This window comes from Molothrus ater, chromosome 3, assembly GCF_012460135.2.
Source record: "Molothrus ater isolate BHLD 08-10-18 breed brown headed cowbird chromosome 3, BPBGC_Mater_1.1, whole genome shotgun sequence".
Classification (NCBI taxonomy): domain Eukaryota; kingdom Metazoa; phylum Chordata; class Aves; order Passeriformes; family Icteridae; genus Molothrus; species Molothrus ater.
This window is the reverse complement of record NC_050480.2, coordinates 6784283-6801140: the sequence shown is the minus strand read 5'-3', so window position 1 is coordinate 6801140 and position 16858 is coordinate 6784283. Positions and strand designations below refer to the sequence as shown.

The window sequence follows — 16858 nt, the reverse complement described above, 5'->3', positions numbered from 1 at the left end:
AATGGCTGTAGCTTTGTCCAGAGAGATTTGTGACAGGAGGAATTGCATGTCAGAGGAACAGCCCTGTAGAAAACGTGAGCTAGAAACTCTGGCTTCAAGTCAGAGAAGCTGTGACATTGTGCAGTGAGCAGGAACATTTGATCCATGCCAGGCACTGCATTTGCTTGAACTGTGCTTGCAGGGTTGAGGATGTGACTGTTTCTGTGCTGCAGGAAGCTTCTAGGGTCTAGAAAAATCTCTTGTGAAAACACTTCTGCTTTGAACAGGGCAGGCTGCAGATTAAAGCTGCCTCTGGAATGACAGTGATTTTCCATTCTAAAGGAACAAGATTCAGGCTACCTCTGGTAGCAGTGATTTTCCTACTTTCTTTCTTTAGTCAACCTGGCTGCTGCATCAAAACAGAAACTGCATGCTGAGGAGCTGAACAGGAGGTGAACATGCAGATCAGTTTCTGCTTTTCTAATGCCCAAATCCCTGACTACAAGACCCATTTCCCAAGACCTTCACAGCTGTGATGTGCAACTGGACCCCTGGGAAATCAGAAATAAAGCACTAATTGAAAAGTCAGAGCACAGGAACCAGGGTATGTCCCAGAGCTACAGGAGCTGCCTCAGTGGGATGAGCCATGGGCTTCAATCCACGTGAACATTTTGACTGAAAGAGAGGGACAGGAGTCAGGCAGCCTTGGAAGAAGTGGGAATCATGGTGCCTGGTCCTGAGAGGATTTGGAAATGGAAGAATGCCCAGGCTGCCACTGCTGGCAGTGTGGGATGAGTAACAGCCCAGTCCTGTATTCCTGCTGCAGGGGGGGAGTCACTGAAGCCAGGATTTACCCCAGAATCACTGCGGTTGGAAAAGACCTCCAAGATCATCAAAATCAACCCTGAGCCCAGCATTGCCTTGTTCACCATTAAACCATGTCCTTAAGTGCCACATCCCCACATCCTTTGAACACTTGCAGGCATGGTGACTGCACCACTTCCCTGCACAGCCTGTTCCCATATTTCACATGCCTTCCTCTGAAGACATTTTTCCTAATACCTAATCTGAACTTCCCCAGGCCCACTGAGGCCATTTCCAACATTACACCAAGAGGGGAACGAATGAAGAGGAAGATGTACCAACACACTGTGGTACAGGAAAAATTCCAGGCTGACTTGGGAGGGATGGGATGACAGGAAAGGGCCAGGGCAAATGCAAAACTTCACATATTCTGAGATGTACTTAAAAGTGCATCAAGGCCAATGTGATGCTGGTAGCTCAGAACTAACAAACAATGCAGGCTCTAACACTAGACTGCTGAAATATTTGATGTGTCACTACAAATGAAGGAGGAACACCAAAACCACTGACTACGACTCCATAACTATCTCTTTCTTAGGTCATCACAGCACAGCTGACCCAAGAAAAAGGTCAGGAAAACTGCAGTTCAATATAGAAAAGTATCCAGTCACTTTAATTTTGTATTTTCAAGAAGATCTGGTTGCTTTTTCTGAAAGCTGCTAAAGGGAAATTGATTTTCTCACATACTCCTTCCCACTGTGCACTTGTGCAAATGTGTTAGAACCAGCATGTTGTATCTTCAAAAGCACCATTTCCATTTCCTCCTTAAAGCTTAATGGGGGGAGGTGGGAAAAAAGACAGAACATCTACATTTCTAACAGTTCCCTGTTTTATTGCAGTACATCAAAGTAGGTTAATATTAAGTGTGTTACCAACATAAAATATTGGTGGTAAGTCATTTTTACATTGTTGACTGTTCCACCTTAAATATTTCTGTGCAAAAGAATCTACATCATTGTTCTGTAGCAGAGAATCTCTTACAATGTCCCCTACAACATTGAGGGCATTAAACAAAAGAGTGAGAAGAGGCAAAAAGCAGAATTTTTTCCCCCACACGCACACTTGTCAGCTTTTATACTCTAAAACAAAAAAAGTGATTACATCTATGCCATGCAAAACTGTACAATAATATTACAATGAAAAACCTAAAAAACATATTTTAAAAATAAATGATATGAAACTGTCATACATAAAAAGGCAGGTATAGCAACACTGGTTTGTTTGTGGATTTCTTCCCTGTAGATGACTGTCTCAAATGGAGAATGAAAATAGGTTGTACTGAGCTGCAGCTGGAATGAGAGGAGCTGGAATTCAGACTGGAAAGCCTGCAGCAGAGCGGCCTCTGGGGGTGTTTATCAAACAAACTGTGAACACAAAGTGCACAGAAGGGGGCTCACACTTTGTGTTAGTGCAGAAAAGTTGTCCCATTTTCTCCATGGAACCCACAGCAGGAATTGCTATGTGCCACTTCGATTCTCAGACTAAGGCTCAGGAGCTGGGGGTACTTGCACTGCAGTAAGTTTTACCCTAAATGCATTCATAAAATGGAAAAGGAATTTTTTTTCCACCCAAGAGCATGTTTGTCCTGTCATTCAGGGTCTGGCCATGCAAACAGCACAGGGCCAGAATCTGTTTCTGTGTCAATAATCCAACTGTTCTGTTTGGAAGGGCTGACACACTGTGAACCAGTCAGGTGCAGTTAAACTACATTTCTATAAATAAACTATGCTTTTTGGACTTTTTTGGTATGGCAAGACCCTTAACTTCCCTCTGCCATGTACCTGAGAATAACACACTTGGGTTGTAACTTATCAGAATCAAATCAAAGAGAGAACATTCCTGACTCAGTTTTGAAACTCATTTAAATGGGCAAAATGTTCATTCATAACAAGCCACAGCAATTAATGGAGGGGAAAAGAAGCAACTATTTCACCACAGTCTCAGGAATGTTCTTTTGAAACCACCAGCTGTCTTCTACAGGCCAAAGGCAAGAGAGAAGAGAGGACTGTAGCCCTGCTTTTGGGTTTATGAAATGTGGGAGGAAACCACATACCTGTGTGTGCACACGTGCAGGGGAAAACTATTTGCCAAACCTATTCCATCCTATAACCTGGAATCCTTAGTAGCTGCCTGAATCTGTTCAGATCCTTGTTGCCATCAAAATAGAGGAAAAAATTAAAGGCAAAACCCCAACAACCCATCTGTTCAAGCACTGTCAAAAATGCAAACAAACACCTTCAGTCTCAGCCAAAAGGAAAAAACCCAGCTAGAAACACATCCTGTGTACAGAGAACATGTGCCACACTCAGGAATTCAGGGGGAGGGTGTCAGAAGGGTTTCTGCTCCCAGAACAAAATGCAGCCCTCGACATGTGAAGTTGAAGCAGTGCTACAGTGCAAAGGAGCAAACATCAAACCTCAGGAGACAACTGCCCTGGAGATACCAGTCAAGAGTCTTACAGTTCAAATGACCAAGTTACTTTTCCTAGCCAAGTGAGTCTTTAGAAAGCTCAGCTGCAGTATGCATACCAACAAAAAGAGATGAGTGTGGTTTCAAATTGAGTCTGTAACCAAATGGTCCCCAAATATATAAAATTATTGAAGCCCTAGGACAATTTTTCTCTTTTCCAATAAATGATGTGGTCATTTGCTTTTCAACTGAGAGAACAGTTGCTGTTTCTCTTCTGAACAGACACATATAAAAATGCACAGGACCAAACTAATGATTAAATAAATCCTAGAGAAGACTGCTGAAGCTTGGGCATTGTAGTGTACAAACAGTGTGGGCCTGTGGAGCTCTCATCCTCTGAGCTTAGTGTTGGAACACAGCTGACCTATGCTCTGCCTGAAAATGCCAGGGGTTGGTGTTAATAGATTGCAGGCACTGGAACAGAGCAAACACAGGGGTTTACTCAATTTAATGTTTGCTAAGTGGTGGCTCTTCAGGTTCCATTTTCAGATAGAGCTTTAGCACAGCTGCAGAAAAATAAAGTCCATGGAAAACAATCCTGTGACCCTCTCTCAGGGGACTGCCATGCAGGCTGCTCTGTCTTTAATGACTACTCTTTAAATGCCTTCTCTCAACATCAAAATAAGATTATTATTTAAATACAACATACAGTAAATACAAAACTAGTCTGCAAAGGCTTTGAAAAGTGTGTGGACATGCTTCACCAAAACAAGGGAATTGTGGGGAAAAAGCAGTGCCTATACTTGAAGCAATATGCAGCCTTTAAAAAGAAGCTGATGTGGAATTTCAATAATGCCAATAATGCCCTGCCTATCTGTCCCTCAGAAATACATAAACTTTTCTGGGAGGAATTACTTTCAGATGCTTTGCTCTTTGCTAAAGCTTTTAATTTCAAATGCCAGGCTTGCAAAAGTAGTAGGTTTGAAGTGAAAACAAACAACACAAGCAGCTTGCTACTCTGAAATACCCAAATAGGAGAGAGACAGGCTTTTGATATGATGGTTCCTACAATAATTTCTTGAATCCCTGTCCCAAAATAACACTGAATGAACTTTAACTTGGATAAGCCTCTTGATTCAGAGTGAAAGAGAAATCTTACCTAGGAGACCCAGCACGATTAAATGGATTAGATGATCTGTGTCTTGTTCCCTATGTCACATTTAGATCATACCTGGAAATTACTGTACATGGTTTGAACTTACCTACAACTTCTATTAGGGAAGACAGAAACTGCAAAACTCCAAACACCTCTGTGTGGGTGAAACTCTACATAACTGCTGACTGCAAGAACACAGAATGGTTTAATGAGAGCCATAACAAGTTTCCAAAACCCACAAACCCCAATAGTCTAAATACAAAAAGCCCTTATGTGTTTGAGTATGGTCATAGTATGAAGTCAGCAACAACACTACTGGGAAGAGAGGCTCATCCCAAATGAAAAGCACAATCTGCCTTGCTAACTAAAGAGAAGAGACATCTTCCTCTTACCATACATCTGCTATCAGTCTCTCATTTATTCTGCTGGCTGGGTGACCACTTCAGCTTTTTATTTATTTTTCCAGCTTCAGCAGGCTCTGCCTTCCACTGCAATACTTCCTGCCCTCCAACCTGCCCTGCTTTTGGAACCGAACAGCAGGTGAGCACATAGAAACAACTGCAAATTGCACAAACCCGCAGCACAGGTAGGGGGCAGAGGAAAACCAACCTTGCCAGTGCAGCAGTTGTGGGTCACCAGGCGTCTCTGACTACCACAGTGTGAACAGTGTGAGGTCAGTCTTCAAGGTTCTTTGTTGCTACAGTGACAACAAAGCCAGCCAGGGCCAGCTTTGGGCTAAGGGCACTCGTTTGGCTGATGTGTATTAGCAACCAGTATTTGGTAATGACTGTAAGAGTTTGCTGTTTAGGGATGGTCAAGGAGGTGTGGAAGACCGCTCCCTTCTGAGTTAAACCTGCTGAAAGGCTGACCCAGGGGAACAGTTTTCCTGCTGAATCCAGCTGCACTGAACTGCCTTGCTGCCTGAAGGACCTCTCCTGTAGCTGCTGCAAGGCTCCAGCTCACAGGTGGCACGCACGGAGCCAGGGCAGCCTGTGGCTGGCTGCTGGGACAGGGCCTTGCTGCCAACTGTTGTAGTTTCTGAAAAGGATGGGGACTGTGAGGAAAACAGGAATTACAGCCTCAGTTCTGCTACTGAAGGCCAGAAGGAGAGAAGTGTAGTGAGAGCACTGCGGGGGCAGTGCCGCGAGCACACGGAATCTCTGTCCTGCCGGAGGTTTTAGCCAGGCCTCCGAGTCTGTAAATCACCGAGCATGAAAACAGGGACAACACAAATCTTAAATTAAAGGCTCTCTTAAATAAGCATCCATCTTCTGCTGCATACACAATGCTTTTTTTCTTTGAATATATACATACGTATTTTACTCTAACATCTGCGTATTTATTTAAACTCTGTACTGTAGTAAAATATGCATCATTTTAATCAATAAGGATTTGCTGGCGACAATCAGATTGACATTCAAACGTGGTGGCTGAAAGCTTTTATGTGCCTCTGACATACTGATCATTCCCCATGGTGGGGAAGGGGTCTCTGTGCTACTTTTGTACAGTACAATGAGCTATTGTATGAAAACAAAATCCCTCTGAATTTTCTCTTGTTGACACTGGTCTGGTCTACTTATGCTACCTTTTGGGAAGTGGAAGGGGAGTGGGATAAATATGTCTTTAAAAATGAAGCAGCTGTAACCACAAAAATGAAACCATTACTAATACAAATCTACAGCATCTGATATTTACCAACACCCTAGCTTTGCTCATTTGCTGCTGTCAGATCTGGGGAGGTGAGGCAATGCTGAACGGTGCTGAAGGCGACCAGCTTTTACCTTCCTCGGTACCCCACTCCCAGATCCTTTTCCGACAGGGAATGGGGAGGGTTAGGAGGATGAAGGTGAGAACTGGAGCAAGTGAAGGGGACAGCCATGGGGACAGCAAGCTGATGTGATGCCATATCTGAATGCTGAAGCAGTTCATGAGTCCCAACTCACGTGGTCAGAGCTCTCCAGGGAGAGGCTCTTGGTCTTGTGAGGAGAAACCGGGCTGGGAGGGCTGCTGAGGTTGGAGCTGTTCGATGCCGTCGAGTGTCTCGGAGAGTCAGAGTCCTGCAGCCCAGAGACACACAGGAGCACCAGTAAGTAAGAGGACAGCAACTCTGGGGGTCACAGAGTGTCCCAGCAACAGTGGCTGGATTCAAAGGCCTCTGCGGATTTTGCTTGTGTCCAAAAATACTGAGGGATCTTTTTTGCTCGCAATTTCCAAGGAGACCTGAGATTAAATGGTCAGGTCACTGTGCTTTCAGCAGGCATAAGTGATACTGACATAAGGACAAAGCACCAGTGGGATTCTGGCAGTCTGTGTGTTGCCAAGGGCTGCTTGGCCAGCAGAGTGTGCAGCTACAACAGCTCCTGCATTTTCACAGATTATGATCAAGATGCTCCTGCACTAAAATGAGAAATTTTGTGGCTTCATCACAGCTTCCTCTTCTATGTCAGCCCCAGGGTATCAGTTCAAACATCCTATCGAGTTACTTGGATCTTCCAGAGCACAGGAGAATGCAATTCTGAGCCTGAAGTTGAACTGACAGCTGCCTTTCAGCTTCCACTGGCAGGATATATCCAGTATCATGAAAAGCCTGTGTGATCTCTTATTTTCACACTCCTTGGTAAGAAAATGGGTTGGGGAAGTTTTGTAGGCCAGTGTCAGATTGAACCCTCCTATGTAAAACAATTTTGGCTGGAGGGACTGAGTTTAGCACTGGGCAGGATTTCAGTCCTATCATAATGATAGTCTTGACTGCACCAAATAGAAATTATTAAATCATTTTCCTGCTCTAAACAAAATTATAATTCTTAAATTGCCTTGTTAACTTCTGAGTACAAAGTGTCTCCTGTGAAGTGGTTGCTAAGATAGCTTAGGAATCTTTGCACATAAAGGCCAAAAGGAATATCAACACTTCACAAGCCGTGATATGCCACGATCAGGCTGTTACTCTTCTGGGTCTGTGTTTGGGGGAGCCTCGCTATCCACACATCTCCAGCTAAGGAACTTGCAGAGCTTTTTCTGCATCCTAAATACCTGCACCAGAGCTGACACTTTGGCCAAAGCCTTTTGTAGCTTGAAATACAGGAAATCCATCTCTCCACTGTCAATGACTCCCAAACTTGTAGCCAACCCCGTGAGAGAACTGAAGTGCCTCACCTTTATCCACACCTGAAAGGTTCCTCCTCCTGCTGCAGCCACTCACCTCTCGCTCGTAGTCCCTTGTGGGAGCATCGCTGCCCTGGTCCAGCCCCCCTGAGGACAGGGACCCGTCAGAGGGCGATGCCATGGGCTGGCGCTTCGCTCCGTAGCTCCCTCCCGAGAATTCCCTGCGCAAAGCGCTGCCGTTCTGTGCCGACGATCCTGCAACACAGGGATCAAGCTGTGTTACAGACAGAGAATCACAGAATCACAGATTAAATGAGCCTCTGAGATCATCGAGTCCAACCTATGCCCTAACACGTCAACCAGACTATAGCACCAAGTGCCATGTCCAGTCTTTTTTATCTTTGCAATAGAGGCAAGAGAGGCATCAAGAGCTACACACAGATCAGCAACAAAATTAATAACCATGGAGTGTCACGGACATATTTTATGAAAAATACTTTTGCTAGGATCTTTTCTCCTGAGAAGCTGAGAGGCCTCAGGAACAAAATGTAAACAATGGTTATCTGCTGCTGTGGAATGCAACAGGTGCATCTGTGATTGGTCTCATGTGGTTGTTTTTAATTAATGGCCAATCACAGTCCAGCTGTCTTGGACACTCTGGTCAGTCACAAGATTTTATTATCATTCCTTTCTATTCCTTTCAAGCCTTCTGATGAAATCCTTTCTTCTATTCTTTAGTGTAGTTTTAATATATCATTTTCTTTTAATATAATATATATCATAAAATAATAAACCAGCCTTCTGAAACATGGAGTCAAGATTCTCATCTCTTTTCTCGTCCTGGGACCCCTGTGAACACCACCACAATGGAGCTTGTGAACAATTTGTCACTGATTTAAAACACTTGAGCAGGAGCAAAACAGTCCCAGGGCTAAGAATGTAATTTGAATTCTAACATCAATTAAAAAAAACCTGACCAATTACGAGTGTGGGACTCTCAAAAGCACTACCTGCTTAGTCACGTGCTCCTTTGAAAGCAAGACTAAAATACTCTGCTGGCCCTTGGCAGCAACACAGTCAGCCATCACTTGGGAAAATCCTCATCCAGCGTGGAGAGAAGGATCTGCAGGCAGCCCTTTCCCTGAAACCCTTGTGCCCAGCCCCCAGAAGAAGAGAGCTCTGTTTGCTTACGTGCTGCCAAGCCGCTGCTGGCGCTCATGGAGCGTCCCGGCTCCGTGCGGGATTTGGTGATCGACGGGATGCTGACGGAGCCGCTGAACACCGTCCGGCTCTCCTGGGGCCGCAGGTTCTGAAACGCACACACACACCACACGGTCACTTCTCCACCGCTGCCTCAACCGTGCAGTTCTGTCTTGTAAGGCCCCAAAACACAGGAAAGCCCCGACCTTACCAGAGCTGAGTATCTGGGCAGCAAGTCAGCAAAAATTGCAAAATAATATTCTGCAGTTTAGTGCAGAGACTGGCAGCACACGCAACGCGGCAGTCAAGTGCTGAATTACATGGACATATGCAGGGAACTGAAAGAATACACGGAATAGTCCCAGAATTTCCCTGAAAGGATGGCTTGCAAGCCTAATTAAGCTGCTGTAGATATATTCAAATCACACTGCATAAGGCCTTTTTTCTGAACACAAGCTTCCAAGGATCTAATTACAATTTCTCTTTGATGCCATCGTCTGTGCCATGATTGTGTAAGTTGATACAATATCCAGGTTAATCCCTAATGCTTGCAGAGTTATTAACAGATAGTGGATCAATCTGTATAGCAATTACTTATGAAATTCAAAGGTGTTAACAGCATCCCTCCAAACCTACACTAGCTGAGCCAAAGTGAGAAGCAGCCTCCTGTTTCCAGCCTGCACAAAGAGGAGGACCAGAGCACATGCCACTGTTTTTCTACATATTTCAATTATTGCTCCTGAGAGTTCTAGTGTGATTTTCTAAACTAATCAGTTACTGGACTGAAGTGGTCCTTTACAGAGGAGATAAACCATAACTTTCCTACTAGATATGGCAGTTCCCCAAACCTAAGTTGTCTCTAAAAGAAGGTGAAAGAGTACTTTGAAGTGAGTTCTGGGAGATTTTATTTCTGCTTCTGTTAACCTACAGCTGACCTTAGGGGAGAAGACCTCTCAGATTATTTAGTCCCTCTCTCTGTGTATGAGTTGGCTTACCTGCCCATGTGTGTCATTTCAGCTCTGGCTAAATGTGAGACCTTGTGCTGCTCATCAATAGAGTGTGATTTGCACTATTAAGCCAATACCATTAACTGGGACTAGGTTCAGGGAATCTTCATAGATGCACAATGTGAAAGAAATGCAGGTAGCTCTAAGAATTACTTCCTTTACCCTCTACAGGCCCCCCTCTGCAGTAACTGTTTCTTCCTATTTGTATTTTATTATTTCCCCATCCTCACACTGAGAAGAGTAGTCATATATAAAACAATAGTTGCAAGTGCAGTGCTTCTTTAAACTACGGTGTTGCTGAAAATTTCAGATCAGAACAAAGACTCTACCCCACAAGGATATTCTCAGAGAACCTTGGTACTACCCATGTCTCTATCTGTATTTTAAAAAGGATAATTAAATTGAGGCTGTGTAAGAAACAGATTTCATACAGGTCAGACCTCATCAGATAATTACCACCTGCTGCCAAATCCAGTCTTACAATGATCCTTGGAATCATTGCTCTGACAGGCCCCTTTGATCTTCAGGCAACCCTTGGCTTTTCATTCTCCCAGGGTGCCAGAAATGGCTGATTTTTAATGTGCAGCAAATAAGAATTAAAATCTCTCATCTGTTCCTAGATCTCTCACAAACACCAGCAAAAGAGAATCAGAGACCTTACCAATGAAAAAGCTCTTTTTACTTCTCCCTTCTTCCACTGCTGCACCATGAGGATTTATACCTAAAGGCTTGGAAACAGTCTCTTAAATTATTTGTGGGATACTATCGCTGTCTCTTGCTTAGCTTCCCCCCTTCTTTTTTGTTTTTAATAACCAACCTACTTTGCAGTACAAAATACTGAGCTGCTGCATTTCCCCCACGTGACAAACTGAGATGCAGAGTTTGAGCATCCTGACTGTACCTAAACCATGGAGGGTCGTTCCCCTGACCATACAGAGAGGAACTGAGGCGCTGAGGGATGAGTTACTGCTGTGTTTTGAGAAAGAAAGGAAAGCCAAGTGCAGCTCTGGCTTAGTACACTGAGGCTGCAAGGCTGGTATAAACCTACAGAGGTTCGTTTTGCAAAGAGAACAATTCTGTTTAATGATAAGGTGATTAACCTCCTTCACAGTGACTGAGCAGGCAACATACAGGTACCAGGGGAAGGAGGGAATGCGTGGGTGCACAAAAAAAGACTCATTTGTTTTAACACTGTGCTCTAAAGATGATTATTTTTTGTGCCCTCAGTTCGCAACGTCCATGTAATTCCTTGTAGGAAGCCTCTCCACAAGCAAATCTTTCATCGTTCTTTGTTCTAAAAATAAAATAAGCACATGCCAGGGCTGCTGGCATTTTGGACCAAACCTCCTGGAAGTGGTGTGCACATGATGCAGGAAGGGGATTCAAAGGAAAATAAACGGCGGTTATTAGCGGTAGTTATAAAGCAGCACAACGCAGCAGGTTAAAAACACAGAAAACAAAAGGAAACCTGAGCTTGCTTTAGAGAGACAAAAACCCCTCATTTCGAGCAACAATTCAAATCCTAGCAGGAAAATTCATCCCCACTGCTGGACCAGATGGAGAAAGATGAAAGAAGTGGGGGAAAAGCAGCAGCAGAGGAGCTGCTGCTGAGCACAGTGAATCACTGTGAAACAGGGTGAGAGGCCCAGATTATTTGGGTGCATCCCATTCCAGCTGGAGAGAGGAGCTGTGGGTGCAATCAGTGCCAGGGTTACAGAGCCTCTGCTCCTGCTCCAGCTCCCTGGGGACCTTCTGCAGCACTGGGATGAGGGACAGGCTCTGACTGGACAGGTACAGCACCCACAGTGACTGCTTCTGTTCCTCTGTCCATTGTGCTGCTTGGTCTTGCTTTGGGGTTTGTTTTGTTCTAAAGTAGTGCTCTGTTCATCACACTATAAAACTCAGCTTTCAACTCTCCTATGAAATAACATGACAAACTCTACTTTAACAAGTCATTTTTCAACTCCCCTATGGATTCCACACTGTCCTGGTTCCAATATCCAATCCTACCTGGGACCATGGCACCCTTCTTACACTAACATCTCCAAACACAAAGGGAGGATGGACAGACATGAAACCAAACTCACAGCCTGGCTTTCCATACAGCTTCCAGCACCTCTACCCTCATGCCCCAAAGCAGACAAACACTTTTCCTCACACAAGACTAAACCTCTAGTGCTCTAAGGAGCTAACAAGGCAGGATCTTGACACTCCAGGTTGCCCACTTCACTTTTTTTCCCCTCCGGTTTATGCTAGGAGGCTGCAACATTAGGATGAAGGATGCTCCTAGAGAAAAAATTGAGAGTTACTGTCTAAAGCACCAGGGGTCATTCCTTACTGATCCCAGGGAGACTACTCACATGAGAAAGGGAAGGTAGAGGGAGGGTCACAGTCCGGTGACACATCACTGCATGTTAAACACAGACAATTTTATAGCACAGTTGGATTAAAACAACCCTGTCACAACCAGAACTGAAATACAGCTTCAGTGACCCTATAATGACCCTCTAGGAGAGAAACAACTTTCAATTCAACTTAACAGAATTTTTTTTGCATTTCAACAGAGCATTCCTCTCGTGTGTTAATGGCTGTGACAACTGGGACTCACAGCAGTGACGCATGACCATGCATGTAACCAGTCAAAGCTCAGCTGTGCAAACTGGTTTTGGAGCCATAAGGAGAAGATTTATTTTCCTCCTGCGTTTTTAAATTCAGTCAAGTGTTGGATGCAGATATGTTTCCAAAACCTTCCCAGTGACAGGGCTCCAGCAGGGCAGCCCAGAGGCACTGGAAGCAGCCTGGCAGTGAAGGTTTGCCAGAAACCAAGAGCAACGTTCCCATGACAGCAATGGGCATGGCCTGGACCCACATACAAATCCTGAGCAAACAACAGCATCACACACATCTACCTACAGGTTATTCCTGATTTATCTGTCCCAGGCAGAGCTGCAGGCCCCAGCATGGTACACAGCTGTGATGCACTGCAGGTACCTGTGTGCCTGCTTCACTCTGGTTTGGATTTCTACAGGACACAGCAAACCCCAGGCAGGCAGACCTGGATGCACAATGCAAGAAAAAAAAGGGAAGACCACTTCCATCCCTCCAATCTACATTGCAACTGGAAGGATGCCTAAAGAACAGCATCCTACCTCATTTTCTTCCTAAAACTACCAGGGTTAAGAGGATCTACATCAGCAAGTTGTCACCATCTTTAATTTTTATCCTGTTTCTACATGTTCTAATTTAACTTATTTACTTTAACCTAGAAACTGCTTGAGTCACTAGTTGTGTCTGTCCCTTTCCATCAGTGTCCAGTACAGTGCACAAATTCTCACATTCCACATGAATTCATCATAAACAAACAGCCTGAAAACTTGGTCCAACATAGACAGATCCAGAACCTCTTCCTAATTCAACCTGGTATGCAGCACTGTGACTGCTGGAGGATGAACACTGGGGAACAGAGTAGTTCTCATTCAAAATTCCCACATCCTTCCTGCTGATTAAAAATTTTATTCTCATAGAAAAAGATTCAGCCCCAAACTCTTCTTTTTTTTTCCCCTAAGGCCATGAAGTGTCTGCTTCTTGTCAGAGCTGTGGGAAGACCCCAGCTGATAGCAGAAAGTAAATTGTCTGGGACAAAAGGAAATGGAGGGGTGAAGGAACAGCTTACAAGGGGTTTTCTCCCACGTTAATAGCCAGGCAAAAGGAAAACCACACAGTGTTAGTAGAGTGAACACCTGACTCAGCCATTCATACCCTCAGAGTGACAAAGTCTGGAGTACCGAGGACAGAGCGTGGAGGCGGGGAAAATGCAGGGTGTATGGAATCGTAAGAGAGGAATTTTTCAGCTGAATTAACAGTCATGTGGTAGATGTGCTCAAAGTTGCTCGGAGAGGAGATCAGACGGGAGTGATGATGAGGGAATTGATAAGGGGAACGCTGCTATCAAAGACAACAGAGAGAGAAAGCAATGAAGGATGGTTGTACAGGTTACACCGGCACCAGCAGTTCCACAAGAGCAGTGAGACACAGAGCAGGGACAGCCGACAGCAAACCCTGCTGGCTGTCAGCACACAGGGGCTGACACTGCCACCCCCAGTGCTCTGAGCACCTTCCTGACACAGAGTCTGATGGGCTGCAGCCCTTGCTGTTGGCTAAAACATTAGAAACAAATAAAACTTTTAACTCATTGGGAATAGATTCTAATATTTATTATTTTTTGATATTTCAAAGAGCACCACAGTTGTAAAAGGTGCTTTACAGACAGTTGAGAAGTATCAGTTCCCTGCCTTGAGGAGCTTACAATCTAAAATAGACATAACACAAACAAAGGAATGTGAACACAGGTGAGGTGGTGTGGGGAGAAGAAAAGATGAGCATACACAGCAGTTAGAGACTGTTAAGAGATTTCCTTCTGTTATTCATGCAATTTAGTGATTCCATTAAAATCATCACCCGTACAACAAACACAGAGTATTTCCAGCAGTGGGAGGAACAGTGTTTCCACAGGGTGGGGACACAGGCTGTGTGGGAAGGTGAAGGGGTTAGTGTCAGACCACTGGGACAAGTCTCTCTGCTGACAGGTGACCAAGGCCCATGTCCTGCTCTGTGGCACTCACATTCTCTGAACAGAGAGACATAATTCTCTCTCACAGGATTTTTCCTGGAGAAGCACAGAGGGAAGAAAACAATTCTTATCTCTACTTGCTGCTCCTGTTGTTTTTGCACATGTGGAATGTGTTAGGGAGATTGTGATTTGTCAATTGGATTCTGCTGAGGATTGTTTTGATTTCTTGGCCAATTGGCTCAAAGCTGTGTCCTGGCTGTCTGGAGACAGTCACGAGTTTTCTTTAGCATGTATCTTTTGTATAGTAGTATAGTATCTCTTTAATATAGCATAGTATAATGTGATATAATATAGTTTTAATAAAGCAATTGTTCAGCTTTCTGAATCAATGGAGTCAGATGCCAATCATTCCCAGAGTTGGAGTCACCCTGTTTTTACTACACTGCTCCACACTGGCTCAATCCTGACAGTGCCAAGGGGAGCCAGCACTGCCATCCCTGCAGAGGATCAGGCCCTTCCTCAGCACATAAAGTGTGAAAACATTGGGAAATTCAAATGTTTGTAATAGGTCAGCTGAGCAGTGTGCTCCCACAGTGTGATGTAAAGAAGGAGAGGGGAGAAATAACCCTGCAAACTGAACAGGAACACTTTCTAATTCATCTCTATGGAATGTGCTGACCCAAGTGCTCGTATCATTGAAAGTCATCTAAATCCAGATTTAACGGAAGAGATTTTCAAGGCTCGGTTTCCCTCCCTGTGCCGTCTGCACATGCTCAGTCAGCCTGCAGTGGGCTGGTTTCCTATGGATACCAGTAAATCACAACACCTTTTCTCCTTTCTAACTTCTAAGTTCCTCTTCCCCTCATCCAACTGATTTCATCTCCTTAAAACAGGTATTTCTGAGTAATATTAGAAATGTTAAGACTTAAAATATAAAATATGGTAAAAATATAGCTTACCCCTCCACTAAACCTAAGGCACTACTTTTTGTATGTGGAACGTATTAAAGTCTGGAAGAACATTAAGTCACATCCCAATACATATTATATCAAACATTATTGTTACTGTTCTCTTCATTTCAGCTGGTAAAATCCAACTTTTTTTTTTTTTTAAACACATGGTTATTATGAGGCTTTGCCTGTTAACCAAAACATCAATTACCACATTATGGCATATAAGACATAATATACATTAAATTGTTCTTAGTAACTTTAGCAGCATCTAAATATCAGTACAAGAAGCCACCATTCCAAAATGGTCCAGGACAGCAGACTTTGCTGAGTTCTCTGCAGCGAACTGGTAGCAAAGCCAGCTACATTCCTAAAAGCCAATAAGGGAGATATGGCAGTGTCTAAAACCACAAGCTAAAAAGCAGAGGGTAGGCCAGCTGCAGATCATGGAAATACTTAGCCAGCATTCATGAATGTGAGAAAGCCACGATATGGCAACATTTTAAAAATGATACTCCATGGAACTTTCTCCATAGACTCCACCATTAGATGCATGCATGGGGTTCCCATTTTCTTTAAAGAATACCAAATATAGATAAGTATTCATTTACTTTAAAAGTTTCTCAATTGAAACAAGCAAAGCTTCACACATCATCTAGAATGGAAGTAGAATGGCTCATGTATAATGAGGTCAAACTGAAGCATAATGTTCAAATATAATGGCAGTCAAGACCAGCTTTTGTATATAAAAATACTTAGGCATGCAGAATATGAAAGCAAAATCAATCCTGTACATCTGATGTACACAGAGAGGTGGTCTGTGCTGCAGTAAGTGCAGTTCCAGATTTCAGATCTTCACTACAAAGGAGCATCCACGATAAAGTGGCTTCAAGGGACAAGAGGGCAGAAGGGAGGCCAGACTGTACGGCCAGGTTAATTGGTGACAGGCTGCTAGGGAAGAAAAACATGTAAACAAATAAGTTTGGGGATACACTAACAGGAACCATTCCAAATTGTACAAAACAAGACAATGACCCAGATCCACAGCAATAAAACACAAATATGTACTGATTACTGCTCTGCTAATAGGAAACAACAGCTTCTGGTTTCTGGTGTGTTGCAGCCCACAGATTTGTGTGCCAAAGCCAGACCATGAGTGCTCACCATGAAGAAAAGAAGGATGCAGATTTACAGTTGCCTGAAACCCCCTAAATCTGATGTCCCTCTGAGCCTTGGCCATGGTTCTGCCCAAACTCCAGGGCTCTACTGAAGTCAAAGGTGTCTGTTCATGGAAAGAACAATGTGGGACTAGGCCAACAGACTGCAACTTCCACAAACACATCAGAGTGTCTGGTGCATACCAAGAAAACTGGAAAACACTGCAAACAACACACAGAGAAAGCATCTTTCTCCCCCATGTGGCTGCACCAGCAAGGGCAAACAAACAGGTGAATATGCTGTACACAAACAGGCACCTGATTCAACACAACAAATAGTGCAAAAGGGTTTGAACACTCCCTCTATTCCAGTTACAACACAAATTAAACTCTCTACAGCTGGTCTTTTAAAAGACACCATTAAGACAGTGGTGGGCAGAGAGCAAGCAGGCTCTGCATCCACC

At 44.0% G+C, this 16858-nt stretch overlaps 1 protein-coding gene across 10 annotated transcripts in view; it reads right to left on the bottom strand.

The window, feature by feature from the left end:
- Positions 1-1654: 1654 nt before the first annotated feature.
- CDC42BPA (CDC42 binding protein kinase alpha) overlaps positions 1655-16858 on the bottom strand; it is a 183360-nt gene continuing 168156 nt past the window's right edge. For 5 of the 10 annotated variants that reach the window (XM_054514444.1, XM_054514443.1, XM_036380993.2 and 2 more), the window contains 4 exons: positions 13477-13662; positions 8702-8819; positions 7608-7765; positions 1655-6465 (listed from right to left, as the gene is read on the bottom strand). In XM_054514444.1, the coding sequence (XP_054370419.1) occupies positions 6334-6465; positions 7608-7765; positions 8702-8819; positions 13477-13662 (594 nt within the window). In that variant the 3' untranslated portion in view covers positions 1655-6333. Of the gene's footprint in view, positions 6466-7607; positions 7766-8701; positions 8820-13476; positions 13663-13909; positions 16189-16858 lie in introns of those variants that run through there. The other 5 variants (XM_036380988.2, XM_036380991.2, XM_036380989.2 and 2 more) reach the window with 2 other exon arrangements.